Source organism: Tympanuchus pallidicinctus, unplaced genomic scaffold (genome assembly GCF_026119805.1).
Source record: "Tympanuchus pallidicinctus isolate F22 unplaced genomic scaffold, pur_lepc_1.0 scaffold1, whole genome shotgun sequence".
In the NCBI taxonomy this organism is placed as follows: domain Eukaryota; kingdom Metazoa; phylum Chordata; class Aves; order Galliformes; family Phasianidae; genus Tympanuchus; species Tympanuchus pallidicinctus.
The window spans coordinates 44,697,405-44,722,272 of record NW_026294618.1 but is presented as its reverse complement, the minus strand read 5'-3'; the positions used below and the strand labels follow the sequence as shown (position 1 = coordinate 44,722,272).

General features: G+C 39.9%; 1 protein-coding gene across 2 annotated transcripts in view; it reads left to right on the top strand.

The window, feature by feature from the left end:
- LAMA4 (laminin subunit alpha 4) overlaps positions 1–24,868 on the top strand; it is a 94,736-nt gene that overhangs the window by 9,603 nt on the left and 60,265 nt on the right. For both annotated transcript variants that reach the window (XM_052678593.1, XM_052678585.1), the window contains exons 2-3: positions 11,074–11,175; positions 22,193–22,317. In XM_052678593.1, coding sequence (XP_052534553.1) covers positions 11,074–11,175; positions 22,193–22,317 — 227 coding nt within the window. The remainder of the gene's footprint in view (positions 1–11,073; positions 11,176–22,192; positions 22,318–24,868) is intronic.

Genomic DNA, 24,868 nt, shown 5'->3' with positions numbered 1-24,868 from the left:
GACAAGTGGATAAAAAAATATTACCAGTATTGTGTCCAAAACTTGATCACCAACTTCTGGTTCATTCCTGATTTGCAGCATCAATGGAGCACTGGAAGCAATAAGTATTTCATAGCTAGCACTGTCATAAATTGAAACAAACAATACAGAAATTTAATGTACTACATCAAATTGTTTAGTATAAAACCTATCATGAATATTATAAAAATAAGTTTGAAATTGCAAGTAACCAATTTATGTGAGGCTTCTGTCCTTGAAACTGCAAATTCAGTACAGTGGCTTTTTTCATGCAAATATTCATCTAACAGCTGTAGTGTCCTAGTAAATGGGTATTTAACTGCCTGCCTATGATGTCACACTGAGAATTCACTTCTCCAGTAATAATAGTTAGAATGTGACCTTTGTCATCCGAAAGAATTTGGACCAGAGGTAATGTAGGCTTACAGAAATTATAAATAGTGCTTGGGAGCTTAGGGGAAGCTGGTGAACAATCTTATTTGGTTTTAATTCTCTAGGTTTGTAAGGTCTCAAAGCTCAGATTAATTTAGCAAACATCAATAGAGAAGAAATAAGCAAGAGCAGGTGTTTGGTTCTTTGTGCATACTGTGGAGCCCCTCACAGTGTAGAACAGAAATTCTGCCCATCTCTTTTTACTGTGACTTTGCTGACTGAATATGTTTGATGAGTGGGTCTGGTCAAAGGCTCTGTTACTAATTTCTGAAAGCCTCGTTCTGCAGGAAAAGACAAAGATTCTTCTGAAGTGTCACTACATAGGGATTTATGGGCTCAAGCACAAAGACAGCAAAGCAAAGTAAACAGAAATCCCTCAAACACCTTAAAACCATTCCTACAAAGTTAATTTCACTTTTTCACGTGAAATTTTAGTACAGTCTTTCTCCCTGACTAATCCAAAAAAGTTCTTTCAGCACTGGATTAAAAAGACTGAAGTCATGGGACTAGCAACAACTTATCATAGCAGACACTGAAAATAAGTAATGGCTACTAGAAATGTTTGTCATATGGGGATATATATTATTCCCAGTTGTTTTGACTGCTTCTCCTAAATGAAGTCATAGAATCATCATCGAGGCATAGAATGGTTTGAGTTGGAAGGGACATTTACGACCATCTAATTCCAATCCCCCTGCTATAGGCAGGGACACCTCCCTCTAGACAAGGCTGCTCAAAGCCCCATCCAGCCTGGCCTTGAATGCTTCCAGGGAGAGGGCATTCACCACCTCACTGGGCAACCTGTTCCAGTGTCTAACCACTTCACTGTAAATAATTTCTTCCTAGTATCTAATCTACATCTACCCCTTCAAGTTAAAAACCATTTCCCTTTGTCCTGTTGCTACCTGCCCTTATGAAAAGTCCCTCCCCAGCTTTCCTGTAGGCTCCCTTCAGATACCAGAAGGCTGCTATAAGGTCCTTCTCTAGGCTGAAGATTCCCAGCTCTCTCAGCCTACCCTTATAGTGGAGGTGCTCCAGCCCTCTGATCATTTTCATGGCCTTCCTCTGGACTTGCTCCAACAGCTCTATGTCCTTCTTGTTTTGGGAGTCCCAGAACTGTACACAATACTCCTAATGACTTGTTTCATTGATGTGGATTACATTGGGTGCACAGAGCTTCTTCTTGTGAAAGCTAAAGCTAATGGAAGTTCTGCAGATGATGTTCTTTGTTGTTGCCTTCCTGGATTTGACACCAACTTGGGGAAGCATGAAAAAATACAAAAGCCTGTCTTGATCAAAAAAAATGAGGTACATCTGAATGGGAACAGAGTTTTATAGAAGCCTGAAACCATGGGTGTAAATAGTAATAATTACTGTGGAAATAAAGCCGTTATGTAGCACTTCCACTAGCGTACAACAAAGCTCTTTCCAAAGACCACTACTGACATTTTTCCATTTCACAGATGGAAAAACTGAGGGAAAGACTGATATGCATAGTCACACAAGATGAGTGGAACAGTGTATTTTCTTCGGTCTTGGTATCTTTATGAACATGGTTAGAGACAATGGAGCCCATGTACAGAAACAAGGCCATACTTTTCTCAACAAGTTAGTGAAAAGCAATATTTTTTTTAAGTTAGTTTCAAGCTTAACATAATGAAGCTATCACTGTGTAGGCTTTAGTACACTAGAGGTGAAGGATCATGAAGTGGATGAGCGACTAGAACAAGGTGCAGGGAAATGCCAAATGGAGAGGAGAGATAAGAGGACCAATGAAAATCCAGACCAGGAGGACACAAGCAAAGAACAAGACAGCAGCAGGGAGCTGACTGGGGACAAATGGAGATCCACAACCCATCAACGCAATGTTCTTATATACCATTAATAGAAACAGCCCAAGTACAAAGGCCTGCCCCCATGAAGGGCCAATGAGCAACCATTTCATCTGGATGACATTTACTGTAAGACCATTTCAATGACATTCAAGCCTTGTTGCCAACGAGAGAGACACATAATACAGACAGGACTAAAAGGTATCCCATAAATAACAACTGGAGTGGATGAGTGTTATGAATATAAACTGAGGAGCCATAGATTTAATTAATATCTCAGTATAAATAAATGGATCTATTGGGGGGGAATATGCTGTCTGCAATAAACCCCTCAAGGCTCAAGTAGTCACTAAGATTTTGAGGAAACTTGAAACAACACAGTTCCCTACTGATAAGATTATTCTTTTTCTTTGAAAAAATGAAATCCATCCACATTTGACTGACTTCGGAGCCAGAAGAAATTGATACACAAATTAATTGCACCTATAGTTGTAACTGTAAAAAAAAAAAAAAAAAAAAAAAAAAAAGTGGCAGAAAATTAATGACAGTTATCAAGTACTTTTATACAAAGAGCCTAAGGAATATTTTCTATTGCCTGCCTCCAAAAATAAAAAAATAAATAAATAAATAAAGCAGAGAAAATTTCATTAGATAATTTTTATCCCAAATCATATGGTTCACATAGAGTTTGATTCCATCATATCCTTTGCCCACATGACCTACGCAGAGTTGCATCAAATGTAGTTGTAAAGATGGATCCTTTTGGCAGGTATGAGTAACAAAAATCACAGTGTTTAAATACAGTCATCTGATACCTCAGCCATTTCTGCTACTGAGAGATAGAGACTGCTCTCTCAAGTTTCTCCTGTAGAACAACTGCACCAAGCTGCTCATGCACACAGAGTGTGCTGTATATCTGCCAGATTTTATATTGAAAGCAGGGCAGGAAGGTCAGGACAGTGGGCACAGGGTCATTACAATTTTTTTGTTTTGTTTTGTTTTGTTTTGTTTTGTTTCATGAAGTTTCCCATCAGGCTGAACTAAATTTCTATGTCTGTGTTCATGAATAACATGTCTTTGACTTGAGGAATTTGAGATGTCTGTTACTCTGCTCCCAAGGAGCAAGTAAATGCTCAAAAGTCCATCAGTCTGCATTGGCAGTCTGGATTTTAAAAGTCCACATTTATAGGTACTAGACATCAATTATTCCTTGAGCTGAGAAGCAGAGGTAGAACTCACGTTGGTGCCCCCAGTATTTTCTAGCCGAATGAAACACTATCTATTGGAGGTAAAGAAGTTTGCTGTGTAATTAATACTTACCAAACACCATAAGCTGTAAAAATTCTGCCTAGTCAGAGTAGTATGGATCAAACACTTACTTTGTTTACTTACATCCCAAGCATATTTTTAATGCAGAAAATGTGTGCTTTTTGGAGGGAACCAGAAAATATCCTCAGAATGGGGTTATGCTTCTTTCTTTACTAGAGTTTTGTTCTGTAGCTGTTCAAGGAATTGCCAGACACAAGTTCTGCGGATTGTCCAAGTCACTCAGCAACTGAGAGCCCTTCTTCCTGGATACATCTGCAATGCTCAATTGCAGCATGAGCCAGGAATGAACGTAGCAACCCTAATATGATGGTAAGGATCAGTTTTGCTCTTTGTAAAATTAGATAATCTTTTATCTCATAGGCACATTAGAACTAACGTTAATGTTTACAATGAGCAGAGTATTTCAGATGACAATAAAAAGTTTTAATAATAATTGCCTACAAGTTTCTTGCATACAGTCACTGAACCTTTCCTTGAGTTGGAAAGGACCTTTAAAGGCCACCCAGTCTAATTCCCTTGCAATGAACAGGGACACCTACAGCTAGATCAGGTTTCTCAGAGCCCCTTCCAGCCTTATCTTGAATGTCTCCATTCCATAACAGATCATCCACCAGCTCTCTGAGCAACCTGTTTCAGTGCCTCACCACTGTTACTGTAAAAAACTTCTTCCTTATGTCAAATCTAAATCTCCCCCCTTTTAGTTTGAAACCATTTCCCTCTGTCCTTTCCTAAATATGCTCAGTGCTGCCCAAAGCCATCAAACTGAGGTGGGACTGAATTATTAGCAGCAATAAGATCAATGCTCAGATAGCAATGTTCAGCAGTATTTTTTACCTCTTTGTGAGAATTACAGCTTTTTTTTACCAAAGGTGCTAGCATATATTCATGCTTTCTCTCCCACTTTCAAGAAGAAAAAAAAAAACTTAGGGATGGACTGAAAATATTTTGCTTGTGGATTTTTGAATGCACAAGTATTTAGTGGATATGGTAGCACCAGTGCAGGGCAATATAATAAAAAGCTTTGAAAGCTAGCTGTAAAAATCAAAGGAGAAGCTATCTGAGCGAAGGGAAACATACACTTTAAACTGGCCAGAATCAAGCTAACTCAAATGTAACAACACAACTGCTTGAGTGATTCACCTATATTTGAACTAGCAAGTCTCCCTTTGCAATCATTGACAAACAATAGGCACAGCTGACCTACTTTAGATGCATTTTCTTATAAAAGGAATTAAACCAATCAAAGAAAGTATAATTAGCTTCTTCTCATGTGGAGATCTCCACGCTGACGATGCTCAGCCTGCTGTGGTTTGGTTGTCTTACACAGGCATCCTACTACCCAGCTGCAATGGTTGCTGGCCTAGGTGCCCCTAGGTCAGCACAGCCACAGCTGTGTCAGCACAGTATGCACCTGGGCCAAGGAGGTCTTATGAGGTTCAGCCTGTCTTCATTGCTGACATAGGCATGCCAGTGATATCTGCTAAATGCTGAATTTTTTTCTCTGAGTACTTGGTTGGAGATTATTTCTGAATGCAGACACATTGTAGGCAATAAAGACCAGGAATTTCTTTGGAAAGGAATCCTACCTTTTCTGAAGAAAACAGAGAAAATTGGGATATCATCAAATGTACAGTAGAGGACTGCTTTGTCAGAGCTTTTCGTGTAATGTTCTAATTTCCAATAAATAATCAAATAAATAAAAATACCAGGAGATACCCAAGCAGGAAAACATCTTTATTTTTAGGAAGGGCAGTAGAGTATTTACTCAAGTTGGCCTACACAAACAATCTTCAAAAACACTCCAGTACTGCGTCTGCCAATTCTAAATATTGTACATTAAAAATAAATAAACAAAAGCAAGTATGTTTGGGTTGGGTTGATCCCCAGCGAGCAAGTGGCTGTTGTTTCTGTGGCAATGCCACGTATTCCAGCATACTGGTCATTCCCATAGACCTACAGATTTTAAAGTGAGTGGAGGATTTTTAGAGTATTAATTCACTCCTGCATAACAAAAGATCCTGAGCTTCAGGAAATTGATATTATTTTGAATCCTAAACTTCTGTTAGATTAAACTGTACCTCCCAGAAAAACATTACATCTTGATGTGAAGTTGTCAAGAACGGAAGAAGGTATTGCTCTATTCAATGTGTCTAATTCTTTTAATCAATATAATGAAAACTTGTTCTTTACTAGTCATGTCTGCCTTTGACAGTTATCAGTGGCTAAGATGAAGCCTGGTATATCACAGGAGTAACATTTTTCTGTTTCTTTTCCCTGTTCCCTGGTTTATGAGGTTAGGCTCGATAATGGAAGGTTTCTTTTTTTTTTTTCTTATACTCAGTGCAATGTACACTCGGTACAATGAGAACTTCAAGGGTCACACAGATCACCCTTGATCAATCTATGTCAAGTGATACTATTACACAAATAACTCACAGTGTGTGTCATAATTCTCCATATATATGTTTCTACAAGTAGACAACTTATTATTTCAGATGTCACAGTTCTCAGACTTGAACTTTCAAGAATACGTGTTCTGACAGTATTTTTCCAGAACAGCTCAGTCTGCAGAAAAATGGAAACTCTAATGCACAAAACGTCTTCCAAACTAAAATTACATCTGCAATGTACTTGTTGAAACATCAAGATAAAACAGGTGAATAAGCTGTGGTATGTAGGCTCAGCCACAATATCTGTGTATGTCCCTGAACATCACCAGATGATTGCTAATATGAATTAATTTAATTCTCTTTCAGTGAAGGTGAAAATAAAATATTTTTGCAAGGTGCTAAGAGCATGCTCAGGAGCAATCACCATGGATTGACTAACACATTTTAATTTATGCTACAAACATTCTCTAAATGTTTGTAATGTTTGTAAATGTTTTTCAAAATTCTCTACCCTTTTAACACATGAAGAAATACAGTGAAGCGATTGCCAGAAATGAAAAAATCTTCATTTTTCCTCACATAATCAAAAATCACAGAAAATACAGGTTCTTATAACAGAGTAAAAGTTACCTGTGTTTTCACGTTTGGGATATTAGTTAATCCAGCTAATTTTACTTTAATCACTAGATTCTGAATTTAACAATTTAAATGTGACCAGGTTGCATTCACTTTCACTACCATGAATTGACTTTTAAAGTGAAAATATGCTAAGCAATACCATGATGCTTGATCCTTGCCCACCTATCTGAACATCTATGCAGCCCAGTGAGGATCTTTCCCAGCCCTGGAGGAAAACACACCTTTTGACTCTGTCTATAGTACCAAGGCAATACATGCACAAAGCCAGCTACAGCTAAGTCTCACAGGACACTAAACATAGCAGTGACATGGCAGCTAATGTGCCCTGACTGCTACAAGGGTGCTGTTCTTCAGTTTCAGTTCCCCACGTGCCCTATCTGCCTCCAATTTTACAACAATCCTGGAGGTAAACACCATCCTTTTCTTCCGGATTTGTTCTGTGCCAAATCCAATGAAGTCTCTGGTACAAGACTGAAAGTCATGAGTATAAGGAATATAACAAAGGCTGAAGTTGTTTAATGTAGACCATTTAGCCTGGAATCCACATCTCTCCATACACTCCAGCACTCAAGAGAAAACTCTGGAAATAACAAATACTGGTGAGGATCCAAGGGAGACGTTTATTGCCAAAGAAAGAGACCATTTGTGCTTTATATATTCACAGGAAAGTCACAAGTTCCAGTACTAACTAAAGAAACATGCTATGTTTTTTTTACTGTTAGATAACAGAGTCAATGGCTACATCTGAATTACTTAATAAAGCAGTCTGGGGACCTCCCTGTCAAGTAGCATAACACAGCCCATGCCCACGTACTTAAACTCTGTATTTGCCATAAGCCAGTGCCTGAAACCATGCTTTGCCCTTCTTTAGTTGGCTAACATGGATGAAACCACAGAGAACACTCAGTGCATGTCACAGCACTTTTCCTTTGGGAAAAGCAAGCCAGAAGACAGAGTATCACAACAAATAGACCTACCCCAGCATAGCTGCACCAGGGTTGCTACCTGGCATGAGGGAAGGAATGGGGAATCGAGACCAAGAGCAGCTGCAATCAAATTGGTGAAGCTGTTTGAATGTATTTATGGCAATAAACTGATATCCTATGTATCTGGACTGCCATCTTCAGTCCCAGCATACACTCATACCATCAGAAAGGCCTAAAGCAACAGAACCACAGCTACAGGCTCCACAGCACTTGCAGCACCACAGCTGGTTCTTGTTTGTAAGAAATGTAATAACTAAAACCAGATGCAAGGAAAAAAAAAAATTAAATGCACTATGGGGTATAGAAGATTTTCAAGGGCTCAGCAAGATCCACATTAGATGGGACTTTTCAGTTTGAATTGGAATAGACATTGTCCCATGGGCAAAAAAAAAAAAAAAAAAAAAGAATTGTGAAGGTGTAATTGCTAATGCAGACCTAGCTTTTCTGGCCTACTAATTGTCTTCACCCTTCAGAAACAGCCAGTGGATGGAAATGTTTCTCGCTCAGTTGCCTACATAACGGTTTTTTACAGGGAGGTATTTCCATTTTTGTTGCAGACCTGTTTGTGCTTTGCATGCCATTATTTGCTGCTCCCAGAACATTTGGCCATTTGAATCCCTCAATTAGCTCAACGCTCTGACACTTCTTTTTATAAATACAGCATTGGCTCACGCCCTGGAACAACTAACAGATCACTCCATTATCACTAGTAGGGCAAGGAGCAACACAAACATATCAGAATAATTGAGAAATGCCTGAGAAAATGTTTGAAACCCAAGGAAACAATCTGCATCCAATTTTCATCTCATTCCCATCTCCCTCATAGCACTCATTGTCAATACCTCATTTCTGGTTTAAACTGATGCAACCCAGAGTTTAAAATATCAGTTCCCAAGCTGTTGTGATGAACTGAATAGTTCTGAGAAGATGATGTTAAACAGAAATAATAACAGAAACTTAGGCACCTGCATCTCATCTTCAAGTGTCTCTGACAGCCATGATAGCAGACACTCCAGGTTGGGACATATGTCTCTGGGGGCTGAGAAGTGTGTCCACTCAGAGTAGGAGGTAAATTGGTTCCCAGCATGCTCCTTCAACAACCATGCAACCAGGCCCATGCAGCTGGTTCCAAAGATGCTGTGTTGTCCTGTACCTAACTTGCTTCTTCTGGGTGAGAGAACTGGCTGCAAAGCAGACTTACCTCTAGCTGAAGTTTAAAGCAAATAATATTTATAAAGAATCTGTTTAGACACCTTTGCACATAGACATACATTTCCATCGTCCATATTCACCATCTTATGTCAGAAACAGTTCTGCTTAGGCCTGCAGAGCCAGCCTTCAAGCTCTCATGGATCATCTAGGACCACCCACCAGTTGCAGGGCATCAGAGAACATAGCATGTCTTAAAATTGTATGGATAAAGAGAAATATCGCCAAGAAAGACACTGGAAAAATAATCTGTTTTCAATTTAGAAAATAATTGTCTGCCTTTCACAGTGTGTGGCGTAATCATTCAGCTGAAATCCTTAGTCTGGTGGGAGTCAGTCTACAGTTCTGCGTTAAGACTAAACAACTGAAAGAAACAAGCAGCACTAAGGATAGTATTTCTGCTGTTCCAAAGTGGTGAGGTGAAGGCTTCTCCTCCCGGGAGCTATTATCTGTGAAAGTGTTTCCAAAGCAAAGCAGATAAAATATTGTGTATAAAAACGTTAAAGGCAACTGAGTTCTCCATTTGTGTTCATCTCAGATCCTCGGAGGTCTCTGGGATAAGACTGGACTAATGATTCATTTGTAAACCTTGTTCTTAAATCTTGTTAGTCATCTTATATGTTATTTCCTAAACAAGAAGCTCATCCGACTTGGATAAAAGCATCCATCCACCCTTGAGAATGGAAGCTAACACACAAATGAACCTCAGTATCACTAGCTTTTGGTATCCGATGCTCCACACTGTGCCTTTAGCACCAGGCAGACATCCAATATCCCAGACCCCAGAAGCAATTCAGCTGTAGCACTGTTCCAGGGTTAGCTCCAGCCACCAGTAGAAGAGGGAGCAATACCGCACTCAGGCTGGCTTCCGAGCCAGTGGAGGAATCACCATCCTGCACCCACGCTGCAGCTGTTCACATCACAGCTCAGAGTGGGAAGAGATGATTAGGCCAGTGCAGGAATAAGTGACATCAGGGACCAGGGAATAGAGAAAGTACGTAGAGTCAGCTACAAAAAAATATTTCAGGAGACCCTGGTGTATCTCAGGCTCTTACTGTCACATCAGGGACAGTCTTCTTCAGTGCCAGATAAAAGAAGGTAGGGCAAATAATTTCTGGAGAACTCAGTGATATTCCCATCAGCTCTGCAACAACGCTACAAGAGTTATGCAATGGTAACAACGTTAAGATTCAAAACTTCATGAATCTGTGTGGATCTAACAACTATAATGTAGGGAGGTTGCTATACAAGGTGAGCAGGCACTGTCTGAGCAGCAGAGGTTGCTCCCAAGACCAGCTCATGCATGCCTCACCAGCCGCACAATGAGGTGTAATGTCCTCTGTGGAGAACAAGTTACATATAATAGACCACACAAAAGCAATCCTCTTTCGTTTTCTTCTTATCTTCCAGTCTTAGAGTGGCATCTTAATAGCTCTGTGTTTCTGACTGCTTATACTATTGCTGTAATTAGTGTTTAAAAGAAGTCAATTTAGATATTTACAATCTTCTGTTTTATTTTGATAAGCACAGTCAGGTTAACTGATATACGACAGGCACAGCCACACCTTCAAGAAAAAAAACAGGGAAATCTTAGCCTTCATGCAATCTCTCCCATTTCTTTGTTGTGTCTCATGAAGAATGACTGAAGAACTGTTTTATCTCTCAAGGACTTATATAGTGTTGGCACATCTCACCAGTCTTACAATCAGATAGGCAGGGGCCTTCACAGGATCTCACAAAGCCCACCAGCTTTCACTCAGAAGGACACTGATCTTTATAGATATGGCTCTGCCTTCTCAGAGCTCTTCATTCAAAGCTCATAAAAGCCAGTACGTAGTCTGCTTTTAGTAAGCTTTCTAAGGCTCTTCTAAGTAAAAGCTATACCTTCGTTATTCAATTTCAGTCATCACTTCTAGCTGACCCATCATCTAGCACAAAATGCAGTTTATTGTTCTCACTGCTATAGGCACCCACTGCTGACCAAGGGCCAGACGCAGGCAAGGATGCTGGCAGCTTGAACACCACAAAGCAATTTGCAAGCACCAAGGCAGAGAACAATGGAACAGACTGGAGCTCAGCAGTGTGTGTGGTCTTCTGCAAAAGGGCTGTGGAGTATACTTGGAGGAAAACTGGTGGTTGCAATACTTGCTTTCTTCTGCATTTTGATTTCTCCTGCCAAACCTAACCCTCAGAATACATCTGCATAAAGGATAATTTATTTTTATTTTCTCATTGCAGGGATGCCAAGAAGGATTTTACCATACCAGCTCAGGAAAATGCTCTCCTTGCAACTGTAATGGTAATGCAAACAGATGCCTTGATGGATCTGGAATCTGTGTGGTAAGGAATTCCTGTATTCTTAGCCATTCCCTCACTGAACAACAGCACACTTGGTTTTGAGTTTCTGTTGGTGATAACATGAACCTTTTCACCCTTGCATAAGGCTTCACACAAAGGAAGTATTTCCCAGGCAAACCCAAGAAACTGTGGGCCATGATCTGACTCTTCTATTAAAGGCAGTGCTAGTTTCAGTACATAGCAAAAACAGTTTCTGTCCCACAGGAGTTTTTTTGCTGAAGGGCAATCATAAGCAAGACCAAGATCAAAACATTAATAAGATTACTTTAGCCATATTTCATTCTCGCTTGCTTAGGTTATCCCTGCAGATTCCACTTTCTGCATGTAGTATTTGCAAGAGGCAGTATGCTGGGGAAAAATTGCAGTCCTAAGAAATATGGGAAAAGTTTTGTATTCCCCAGAGAAAACTGCTAAATTCAAATACACTTCATTCTGCCCTTTATGAATACAATACTGTATATCATACAAATAATTTACAGTGGCAAGTGACCTCTGTGAATGTATATACATGTGTTATCCATAGTAATTCTGCTGCATGGCAGCCTCCTGCTGTGAAGAAACAACATGTGGAGGTTGAAATAATACACCAAGCAAAGAAGATGCTGAACTCCAAGGTAGTATTACAGTTTCACATATGTTCAGGCGTACTCATTATCAGCTCATACAGAAAGCTGTGAGTTAGCATTAGTAGTTGATGACTTGTAGCTCCAGAGCAAAATTCTAGGCAGTAAAACTAACCCCAATTACTAATGGGTAATTTGAGCAGTAATACACTAGAGAAAGGATGGAAGTTAACACTGTAATGTGTCTGAACAGCATAGCAAGAGCGAACGCTAGTGTTCGCTTTACAGTCTTGTATAGAGCCCAAAGCTCCTGGTTTTGCAATGGACTCACTGTACTACTTTTGACAAGTCATAAACCTTTGCCCTCCATTTGTCTCTTCATAAAATGACCTTATAATATTCACATACTTTGCATTGTTGCAGCCTCTGTCAAGTTTTTAGTTATATATAATTCCATGCTCCATGGCATATTTCCCATTCCATTCCCACAGGAGAAACACGGTGCAGCTGTTCAGCCCAAGAACAATTATGGTTTGGCCCCTGTAGCACTCACAGGATTGGTTAGCTTTTGCAGAATACATATTGACTTAGTGGATTAATATTACATTTCTTAAAACAGCTTTACACTGTAAAGCATTCCCAGCTATTCTCTTTCACATGGACATGGTTTTTTGGTCATGAGACAATGAGAAGAGGAAATTTCCAATGGAGGAGTTGGGAACAAGAATAAGAGCTTTTCAAATGTCTGCTTTTCATGATTCTGTTGACCAGAGAATTTGTGGAGTGGAATATATGTGATAGGAAAGAGGTTATATCCTCAGTTTACAAACACAGCAGAAGATTCACTTCCTGTTTTCTACAAAAATGAGGCCATTGTCAAGAGCTGAGGAGAAGAAAAAAAAAAAAGGAAAAAGAAATGTTGCTGTATTAGCAGAAAATAATCTGAAAGGGTATGTGCATTTGTGACTGATGTCCCTCCGGGATACTAAATTCCATGAAGTGATGAGGTAGTAAGAAAACTAAGAGCTAAAACCTGGTTTACTGCTTGAGTTCAAATAAACCATTTGAAGGCTGGTCTGAATGATTTAGTAAGTCATTACACTCAGGCCATTTACTTCTCAATAAAGACGAACAGAAAATCAGCTTAAGCAAAATAAGAGTCAAAGGGAAAGGGAAAGAGAGTGATGCAAGGAAAGAGTAGAATGAAAAGGGGCTTAAATGGTATGGTAGCTGAAAACAGAATCAGTGATGCCCATGGAGACTGCAACAACAGGAATTTTCTGAGAGCAGAAGAAGAACTTCCATCTCCTGACTGGTGAAACTGGTAAACCACAAAGTGTGACTGAGAAAGTTTTGGAGAATAAATGTTTAGAGGAAGAAAGATAATTTGGAAAAGCAGAAGGCAGAACTAGGTTAGATGAATACATGTGAGTAATTTGAGAAAAGGAGCCTCTGTTTGTTAAGCCTCCTATTGTTTAAGACTCTGATTTTGTCAGAATCAGTGAAAAAAATAGCTTTTCCTAAGGACCATTCTGGAGAAATACAGGCATGGATTTGATCAAAGTGTTCTAGGGAATGAGGCTGGGACAGAGAGGAGTAGATGTCTGCATGGCTGTGAATTTCTGGGAACTATAGAACCATGTGGTATTGCGAGTTCATCGGCTTCCCCTCCTCAAACTTTTAGGAAATTATTCCATAAAAATTGCAGTGGTAACCACCACACTTGATAGTAAGATATAATACTCTCTGCATTCAGTTAGGTTTTGAAAGATTGATAAAAACAAAATAGGGAGAAACATTCTGTACATTTCCTTTATTGTTGTTGTCATCCTGCATTTATATCCATACAAATCTGTTATCTCCCTGCTTCTGATATGCAACTGTTCTGAAGTTTTATCACTTGCAGACTCCCCACTGGAAGCCTATCCGAACTCTGAGTTAGAGATTTTTACTGAACATCTTTACCAGAAGATATTTAGAAGAACTGATATTTAGCAAAGCTGAAAGATTCTACATTTGCGTGTTTATTCACACAGTAGAATCATTTAAATATGAAAAACATAAATATACTTTAACTGCTAACAATGATGGAAGACAACAACAAAGTAATTGTAACACAGTATTCAGCTTTGGTGAATATTTTTTGCAGTTTAACTAATAACTAAGTTGTAAGACCTGAAAAAATGAACAATTCTCAGGCAGCATGAAAATGAAAAAGCACTCTACTTTAAAAGGGATGAAATACAAGGGCCTGATTCCACACAGTGCTCTAAGACCTTCATATTATGCAAATACGTACGCATTTCTCACTGCATACAAATTAATGAAATTTTCATTGTCCGTTGCCCTGAATTTGAAATCAAATAATATTAAGCCCCTATCAGTGATGTGTTACGATAAAGTACTCGCATCCTTAATTTTGCTGACATAAATATCTAACTTCTGCTCCTGTTCTAAAACTTTTCTCAGCTTATTCACGGAGTGTAAATCAAACCTGTGAGTCTCTAGAAGTTTATAAAATGACACAATAAATCAACAATCTCATTAGATAACCAGACAGAAGAAATTAGTGCAAAGAGAGCCATTATTGCATAGATGTCCACATAAAACTGGTGCAGAAATCAATCATGTGGTCCTGTGATTATAAATGAAGAGCCAGTCAGTCCATTTTTTTAGTGCAGAAAATCACCCAAGTATTAGAAAAGCAGTCAGCATAGCATAAACTCCATTTATGATATAATACATTACAGATGTCAAGTAGTGCTTCATTTCAAATACATTATCTGGTGATGTATATAAGGCCAATAGGGGAAGAAATACAATTCTGATGCTGATGTGATACTTTGATAATTTAATGTAACCTTTTCAGTCCTAGCTAAAAGAAGAAAAGGAAGGCACTTGTAGGACCCTGTAGCTTTTCAGTTTGGAAACATGCGTTTACATGATGTTAATTGGATGAAACTATAACAGCAAAAAGTGGCAGTCTCCACATAGAGTGGTATCCATTCCTCCTGCATAAAGCCTAAGCAATTAGGTTTTGTTACCAATAAAATATGGAGATGCAAAGTGAAATTTTTATCTCCAACACCATTCCCAGATCCTGTAACACCAGCAATCCACAGCCAAGTTACTTCTTTAGAGTGCCTCTGTTGAAAGATGAACTGCTTAAAATTCAGCCATGGAAGTATGCTTCAAATGACTTCCAAATGCCAGGCTGAGGGAGCTGGGGCTGCTCATCCTGGAGAAGAGAAGGCTACAAGATGGCCTGATAGTGACCTTTCAGTATCTAAAGTGGGGCTGTAAGAAAGCAGGGGACAGATTCTTAAGTAAGGTCTGTGGTGATAGGATAAGGGGAAATTGTTTCAAAATTAAAGCCAGAGAAGTGGTGGAAGCCCTATTCCTGGAGACATTCAAGGCCAGGCTGGACCAGGCTCTGAGCAACTTCATCTAGCTGTAAGTGTCCTTGTTCATTGCAGGGGAGTTGGACTAGATGAGTTTTAAAGGTTCCTTCCAACTCTAAGGATTCTATGACTCTGTGATGACTTTGTAACTGAACAGAATGTCACAACTGATTGGAATTGAGTGCACCCTCAGCAAATTTTCTGATGACACCAAGCTGAGTGATGCAGTTGACACAGTGGAATGAAGGGATGCCATTCAGAGGAACTTCAACAGACTTGAAAGGTGGGCTCGGGTGAATCGGTTCAGTACAGCTAAGTGCAAGGTTTTGCACTTGGGCCAGAGGAATCCCAGGCATCTATACAGACTGGAAGGAGCAGTCTTTGAGAGCAGCCCTGCAGAGAAGGACCTGGGGGTCTTGATGGATGAAAAACTTAACATGAGCCAGCTCTTGTGTGCTCTTGCAGCTCAGAAAGCAAATAGTATCGTGGGCTCCATCAAAAGAGGGGTGCCCAGCAGGGACAGGGAGGTGATTGTTCCTCTCTACCATAGATAGATAGATAGATAGATAGATAAGACAGGGGAATAAGAAAGGATAAAGGATCATAACAACGGAGAGTATATATTCGCTGATATCCCTTCCAGACATTTATGGAATTTTTGACAATAGAGTATATTGTCATGTGAGTGATTTGTGTTTTAGTGTTTGGGTTTACAGTTGAGTGGAAAAGTTGGAACTGATTTGGCAGTTCTGCCCAAGAGGATAACATGTTCCACATGACTGCCAAGGGAGGTCTGGAGAACTGCCAGTGGATCTAAAACCATCCATCAAACATGAGCACAAAGCAGCAGAGAGCTAGCAGAAGTCTTCAGATTATTAGGTACTCCAGGCTCCATGAAGAGCCTTGCAGCTCTTACGGTTAATTATTGCCTTCTTTAATGATAGACTACATCTTTAAATGCCTGAGATGATACATGTTTGGAAAGCCAGAGAGAACTACAGCAGTCAAAATGGCTGTCAAAATGCAGCCATTGTCCAGAGTGGTTTCATATTCATTAGTTATCAGAAATGCCACAGGTAATAGTCTCAGTGCCTTAGATGTAGATGTTTCCCTTCCTCTTGGCTCTCTTTTAACAGAGAATATTTGTTGTCTTTACAGTTTTACTACTGCAGACTTGCAACGCTACCACTAACATGTGAGCACTTTGCTTTCTTTCCCCGCACAGCTTCTACAAGAGTCTGGTAGTAAGCCAGATCAAGGCTGCAAGGAACACTGCCCTTGCTTACATGCCAGCTCAGCAGCACTTCCCACACTAAGCCAAGAAGAGTAGCAGAAGGAAAAAATAGAGGGCAGGTGTTTTGGCAAGACATCCCCAGAAGTTCTACAAACAAAAGCTTTTGACATTGATTGGGTACCTTGACTGAAATCAGATCAGGAACTGGCTTTTGTTGCTATTCTTACTTTCAGTTGTCTTTACTTTAGTAGAGCTGTACAATATTTAGTATTTCATTCTAGTCCCCATCACTTCCATACCAAACTATCAAACCCCTACAGCTAACACTGCAGCTCATCCACAGTTACTGGAAAGAGAAGGATGAAATCATAAAGATGAAAAAGATAAAACATAAATACCACAGCTTTCAAGTCATTATGCTAAAGTAATTTTTTTACTATTATTTTGGGACAGCAATGAGTTTCGGCATTCTGGTGTGGGCAACGCTATACAGATCTGTAACCTCAGATAGGAGGGCATCTCCCATATTTGGAAAAGTTTAAATCTAAATCCAGATATCAGGCCAATCTCTAGTGGCCTAGCAACAGAGTGCACAACAATGTAAGCCACTTTCATTATTCTATCTGTATAATTATTTATTTATATGCATATATATATATGTGTGTGTGTGTGTATTCTGCTTTAACAATTGCTCCATTTATAACCATTACAAGACTACCTCAAAGAATAATCATTAAAAAAAAATTAAAAAAATTAAGCCAGTTCCCGCTATCTGGTAACAGTGGCTATTTTCAGCTGCAAATTAATATTCAGAATTCCCAAGCAAGGTTTGGCGACACATCCAGATTTCACAAATAATCTTTCAGAGATAGGATTTTATTTTGTTCTACTTTTTTGTTGCTTTATTAGCCTCACTAGAAGCAGTGCTGCCTATTAACTTTTGTTGCCCTGGAAAGACTCAATACCACTCAGCATTAGGTGCCTAATATCATTCTGTGGTGGATCCTGTCTTTTTCCTTTAACTCTAGAGGAGAAGCAGAAAATTTGTTGGCTATTTTATTTACCTGTGGAAGAGGGACATCCTGCTTAAATTGCACTGGAATAAACTGGGGAAATAACCTCCTCAAAGTAATTGTCTAAATGGCACATTTAATGAGGCCCCTGTCTTTTAGACAATTAAAAAGAGTTCTGTTCTCTTCAGGATCTTAATTTAAGTTGGGGCAGATTCTACAGTTTTTAGTAATATTGATTGGCAGAAAAGTACGCTTGTCTTTTGCTGGGACAAATTAGAATTTTACTTGTCACTGTACCACTGCCTGAAGAGAATGAGGAAATTCATCATTATTTGTGCACAAGCATTATTACAGATCAAAACTACATCACCCTAAGCGCTCTCTGATCTCAGAACAGCAATTCCAGCTTTGCTTTCCAAGCAGATGAACACAGGAGCTCAGTGCTGACAACTCCAAAATGGCTTGGTACAGCACCTTTTCATGTGCAGATGTGTGAAGTACACATGGTTACAGTAGGAGCCAGAGGTAGAAATGCTCATCCTGATTGACATTACTCCATGAGATCAGAGCAGGTTAACCAATAGAGGCATTTTCTAAAAGGAAAATGCACTTCAGCCAATCAGTTATAGTACAGTTTGCTGTTGGTGTAATGACGGTAAATGATGGTAGGCTATAACCTCACACAGAAGCTTTCAGAAGCTAAGCTGCAATTACATTTGATTACTTTCTCTGAAATTGCCCATGAAGACAGGACACTTCTGCCTGTTTTTGTTCTATGAAAATAAAGGCTGTACTAACATGGGCATCTGGAAAGAATTCAGCTTTAGAATTTCAACTTAATGTAAATTTAAAACATAGTTTTAAAAAATAGTTTACAAATTCCAGAGCATTTTAAAGAGTGTTGCAATATTTTTCACCTCATGGCTGTGTTTCTTTTTTTGAACTGTTTCATGTCTCACTCTGTTCTGTACAAAGATAGGCAGCAATTTTCTTTTCTGTTAGCTTCAGTGCTTGATTTCCTAAGAGACGTATCTAATGACTATTTTCTAGAGATCTTTACTTTAGTCTTCCTTGCTGTTAATAGGAAACCTATATATAAACATGCATAGAGTTTCATCATTTGTAAAAGTAGATACCAATATCAATAAACATGTTTCTACAAATTTGTAAATACCTTTGAAAGAACCACTGACACAGGAAAGGCTGTGAAACAATCCCACACAGTCAAATTTATGACACCTACTGTAAATGATGGCTTTCATTCTAAAGCAGGTATGAATACTGGGACAATGAATACCCCTTGTAACTCTTAGAGCAAAGCGCTTCTTTAAGATCCAGCTTCTCAAAGGAGACTATAAATGGAATTCTATTTTTTCTCCCATGATTATTTCTCTGTTAGAAATAACTGGTTCAGCAGTGAAACATTTTTTCAAACTACCAAACTGGTGTGCCTCAGCACTGAGAATCCCTCGTGAGCTATAGGGAGGATGTCCTCCCTGCCTCAGAGATATCTCACAGGCTTACTATAGACTGCAGCTTTGTTGGAGTTGCCAAGCTAACTCAATATAAAGTATATAAGGACAATACTTTTCACTGTAAAAATGTAATTCTAAATACCCACAGGAGTGCTGATTTGTTAAATAAGATAAAGCCACTTTTACATAATCACTAACCAGAGAAAAACCACAGACATGCCTCCAGCATTTAGCAACCAGGTCTTTTGGCCAAGAGGGCCTTTTAGCATTTCCCTTCAGTTTAGAAGATGAAAAGTACTGCAAATGTATGGAGCAGCATCAGCTACCCTGCAGTCCTGCTGTGTTCCTTACAATAGAATCTGTGCTTTGGAAACCAGTAATGGATTTATTCTGCTAATGTCCCAGTGTTGCTTGGGGAGTTGAGGCCAAAAGAGGTGACACGAATGGCTCAGAGCAAAAATGAAGAGCATGGTGAAGACTGAAAATGAATGCAGCCCACCTGAGGCCACTGCCAGCACATTAGATACAAGATTTTTATTTCTCTTTGAGCTCTCAGCTCCTACATTCTCATCTCTTTCTTGCAATATATCAAAATGGCATTTGCATTGAAGAAGGACAAATGCAAACTATTTTTAACATGTACTCACCTTCTGCTTTCTCCTGGTTCACACTGCATGCTTCAGTGGCCACGCAATGTCTGTGCTACCACAACAGGAGAGAGCAAGGGCCAGACGTCTCTCAGGTGTTGCCCATAGCTCTGTCTTCATTTACTCTTCTCAGCTTCTCTGCTCTCAGTGGGCTTCTTTCCTTCCCCTCCTCTGAATCAGATGCCTATCATCTTAGAGCCATTTTGTTAACGGTACTTTCTGCTTTTGTGCATACTAAATACTCTCTTAACAGCAAATATTACTATGAAAAAAAACCCACATTTTGTTCTGCAGCTATTGGTGTCTAATATATTTAAAGATCCACAGAGAAAGAGATTTTTTGTTTTTGTTTTTGTTTTCCTTATCATATTCTACCTACTGTAGAGCTCTCTGGCCAAATCACAGCTTTGTAGAAATAAATAGTTGCTGTGCAACGGGCTCTGCATGACTACAAAGAAAAAAAGCAATAACATATGCAAAGTCTCTCTGAATCAAAGAGTCTGAACTAAATTAATGAGTCCTAGGGACATTTATGCGATTCAAATGAGGAAGATTGGTAAAAAAAAACATATGATATGCTCTGTGCTCTGACAAGGATAATTGTCTTTTACTAAAATGATGAATTTTCAATGGAGATAGATGATAAGTGCACAAAGATGTATGAAAACAACCCATCAGTGCTGCCAGGAGAAAACTCCACCACTAACTAAACTCACAGGATTTAGATACAAAACTCATTTAGCAATGCAAGCACAAGAGAAACATAACTATTTGTTTTCATTAAACATCTTCCCTAATCTCATTCCTCTCTCCTCATACTTTTTTCTTTAAAGAACACACTGTAGTTGGAGTACAAAGTGAGGTTCAGATTTGTATTATCTTGGCTTAATAGAAAATCAGCCAGTAAAACTCATGCTCCCAACCCCACCCAGTGCAACTGTAGGAGCTCTGGCACAGACAGCACAGAGTAAAGGCTCACCAGCAGTCTTGAAACCCAACACACAACTTCCCACTTCTTTCAGGCATTGCCAGCTGCCAGCTCAGAGATGTCTGATGGGATTAAACAACTACCAGAGGAGAAGCTGGGCACCATGGTCATTTGCCAGCACCTATGCAAACTCTGAACACAACACAGGCATTTGCAGGGCCTAAGCAAAGTTTTCTGCAGACCATATTGGGACTCCAGTGGTGGCAAAAGGACCTCTTGTTAGGGGCCATTAGCCTGGCCTGTTTCTGATGCCTCTTTGCTTCATATTTTACCAGTATCCGAAGTTGCTGTAATAGGGAACGTTATGGAGTATGAATATTCATTAATTTCTCCTGACAGCAGGTTGGAGAAGTTTCTTATCTTCTGTGTAAAGTATGTTTTAGAATACTTAAACTCCTAATGGTTTTACGTAGTTCTGTCATGGAGCTTTGCTATCTCAAGCTTGCATAGCTGTTTGCATCCATATAGTATCAGTACAAAATGTTGTCCCTGGAGAGTTCCTATCCAGGGACTCTGCAAAACCCATTGAACAGCTGGAAGAAGGAAGAGAGCACTTCTGCACAGTTCTACTCTTTGAAAAACAATTCAGCAAGACAGCTAGTGTGTTTTTTCAATGACAGTCTCTGGGTATTTTGCTGAAATGGAGAGAAGAGCATTACCACGTGCATAGGAGAAAGCCCTCGTAACCTATCACATCTGAGTGTGTCCATTTCTCAATCAAATGATACAAAAATGCTTATTTGGGCCTGCAGAACTTCTGAATTCAATTTATAACTGCTTACAGATGAATTTGGACTTTTGGGGGGGATTGCAAATGTTATCTGAGAGGTGCAGTTTTGTACCTAGCATGATGAAAAATTTTGAAAAATATTCTGTGTACATTACCATAGCTTGATTTATTGTCGTGGAACTCCAGCAATATCAGCCAGTGGCCAGTTTTCCTCTGCGTGATGAAACATGTTCCTCAAAAACATCAAACTGTAGACAGGAAATTTGCTTACAAAGTGAGTGACATCTTGTACCATTGCTCTGTAGTTTATAAAAAGGCCATTGCAAATGCAGTTTGTCATGGGAAAGAAATGTGTTAGACCTCTGCTTCTTCCTTCCATTTAACAGACCTCCTTTAAAACTAAGAAGGTGTAGTGATAAAAATCCCATCTCAGGACAAAAATCATCAGAATCACATTGCGAATTAGCCACCATCTGCCTGCAGATTCCCCTAATGCCCTTTTCCAATTATCAGGTCTAAGAAGCAGCCTCGCTGCTGAAATCTGCTGACAACATTTACCAGCAGATATTTTTCAAGTTGGTTTGGTAGCAGGAAAAGAGATCTTTCCTACTGGCACTTACAACTCAAAGCTGTCAGCTACACCTGAGTGCCCATGACATCTCTGACAACAGCCAGTGCTGTTTCTGCTCCAGCACCCTGCACACACATGTGCCTGTTTTGTCCTGTCATGCACCTTGCCAACACTTATTGGCTGGCCAGTGTAATCTAATGGAGCATTCTTATTTGCAGCAATAATAGTTACTATAGAGTTTAGCTTCACCCATCAATGCCTTGAAGAGTTGGGGTCTGGCATCAGCCCCTATTCCGCTTGCCTTTCAGATACATGATTTCTTTCTGAATTAGGCAGCACCTTCATTTAACTTTCATTGCTCTCTCTTTTCACTGAAGGACTGCCAGAGAAACACAACAGGGGAACACTGTGAGCAATGTCCAGACGGCTTTGTTGGTGACATTGTTGGAGGAGCACCCACATTCTGCCAGCCTTGCCCCTGCCCCCTGCCAGAAGCTGCCAAGTACGTAAAATAGTCTCCACTTTTATTTGTGCTGGTCTGGGCTCTTTGTAAGCTTGGGTAAGCATCCCTGCCTGTATGCAGCAGACAAAGCTTCTGCCCTTCCCAACTGAGAAAACTAAGAGCTGCTCCCATTTATTATCACAGGAAACAAACAAAAAAACAAACAAACAAATAAAAACAGTTTGTGACCTCTGGAGGGTAAAATCAACCAGGAGAAAGCATAGCTTGGCAGACTCCTGTGCTGAATCTGGGCAGAACTGAAAGGAAAGGGTGGGAGGACACTGTGACAAGCACGGTATCACATTAGTTGACGTAGCTACAATGACAAAAAGCTCTGAAGCCTAAAAGTAAACCAAGACCAAGCTAAAGGCCTCCAGGGTTATCCATTTTGTGTCTTCAGAAGAAACAAAAAACTACAAACTGTGACCAATTAGTAGAAGCCTAGTGGCACATCAGTAAAGCATCTGAACAACATATTATTAGCTCCCTTTTGCGTGAGGTCTGTGCTATGTGAGAGGCATCCAGGCAAATTCCACTGTAGTGCACAGAAGAAAAGCTACTAAATACTTGCCAATAGGTTGAAGATACTTTTTACTGAGCTACCTGCTCCCCTTGTATTTTTTTTCCCATTCCACTTGCAAGCAGGGCTCCTCAGCAAAGGGGAATGTTTTTATTGTGTTTGTTTACAGTTGCTATAGCATTTCTCATCCAGCCCCAAGGTGGGATGAGGCTCACTTTGCTCAGCTGCTCTGTGGTGCAGGCTCAAAACAGCAACAGAGAGCAAAATCTCTCCAGCCAAACTCCACAGATTACCTCCTGGCTTTCACAGTGAGCTGAGACATGAGGAGGGTCACAGGGTGAGAACAGCTATAGCTGAAAACCTGCAGCTCTGACTGGATTAGAAAGAAAACCCTCAAGAGACAGGGGGAAAACCTGGTTTTGCTTACATGAGTGAGCTCACAGACAAAACTTCCTGCTTCCTCCGCTTTCAGCAGCAGAAGTAATGCCAGAAATAGGAGAACTATAACAATTGGAAGCATTGGTTTCTCCTTAGCAAAAGAAAATGATTATTTCTAACCTTCTGGACACAAAGCGTGTAAGGAGAAGCACTGCCCAGCACAGTCCATGGACAGCCCTAAGGCTTCAGCACATCTCCAAGCTGTCCTCTGTGCAGTGCCACTGGGCAGTGCATGGCCCGCCTGCCTCCACCAACCCCCTGCCCACAACCCGCTGGGCTTCAGAGAAGTGCCCCTGACATTGGCAGCCCCACAGATATGGGGAACCCAGGATTAAGAGAGCCCTAAACTCCAAAGGGCAGCAGTGTAAGGTAGGGAAGAGAGAACAAAACTTGCCAGGAGCCGTCATGTGGATGATTCAAGAGCAACAGTACTTCACGCTTTTAAATCTATCCCAGTAAAAATCCACTTCAATTTTTTAAGGTTTTCCTTGGAATCAAGTCCTGAAGGCAGTTGTTAAAAGAGCATCCTGTCCCAATTTGCCTTATGCATCTAAGTAATGTGAAGAAACTCCCTGCACAGCATCTTGCATGACAGAGACCTGGCCACAGCAATAGCCCTCAGCTGCGTGTGGAACACAGGCAAATATTAATGACTGAGCAACATTCAGCCTTGCATAAGTAAATTCAAGGAATAACTATCCTTTCATATTCTTGTAAATTTCCTCCATTATATCCTAATCCATATATACTGAGGCAAAATACAGTAACTCTACCAGAAATCAGAGAAGCATTAGAAGTCTCAAATAAAGAACATACAAAGGATATTGTTTTGTCCCCTGTATTGGAAATAACCAGTGAGCCCATAATAGATGAAATGACCAAGTCGGCAAGCTGACAGACTTATCAGACACATACTTGCTCTTGGGATCCATCTGTGTGTCTCCAGATTTTCTGGAAAGATCATGTTCATATCTGTCCTGCAAACTTTTGGAGTAAACTACATGAAGCATAATGTCATCTTTTTGGAACAAAAAAAGGGGATGGACATTGCTTCACATTCAGCAGATGTTACCTCTTTTTAAACCGGAGGGAATTTTATGAACTTTTTTTCCCCTAAAAGATCACAAAAATATAAAGCCTGAGGAAGCCTTCAGCCGTATTTCATAACTTAAATCCACAATGCGGTTTGTTCAACTACGTGAAGGAATTAGCTTCTGTTAAAGAAGAAGAATGCTGCCAAACTCATGATTTTCTCAACAAGTTCTCATAAAAGCCTTACTGAAGTTCATATGTGAATTCTATGAGAAGGATCTCATTTTGTGTTCTCTCTGGTTATACAAAATGTTTTCAGACAACACCAACCCAGACACAGATGTATTTGACCCTGGATATCCCACCAGCTAAGAAATACTGCTGGGAATTGAAATTTTGCAGGAATTCTTGTTGCCCCTTAATACCTCTAGTTCCTGGAAAAAGCTGTGTGTGGATCATGCTCTTTCTCATCACTCTGAGAGTTTTGAAATCCTGTGGAGAAGGGATGAAAACTGCCACAGCTGCACAGCACAGCTTGGCATCACACTGAAACATGAGACG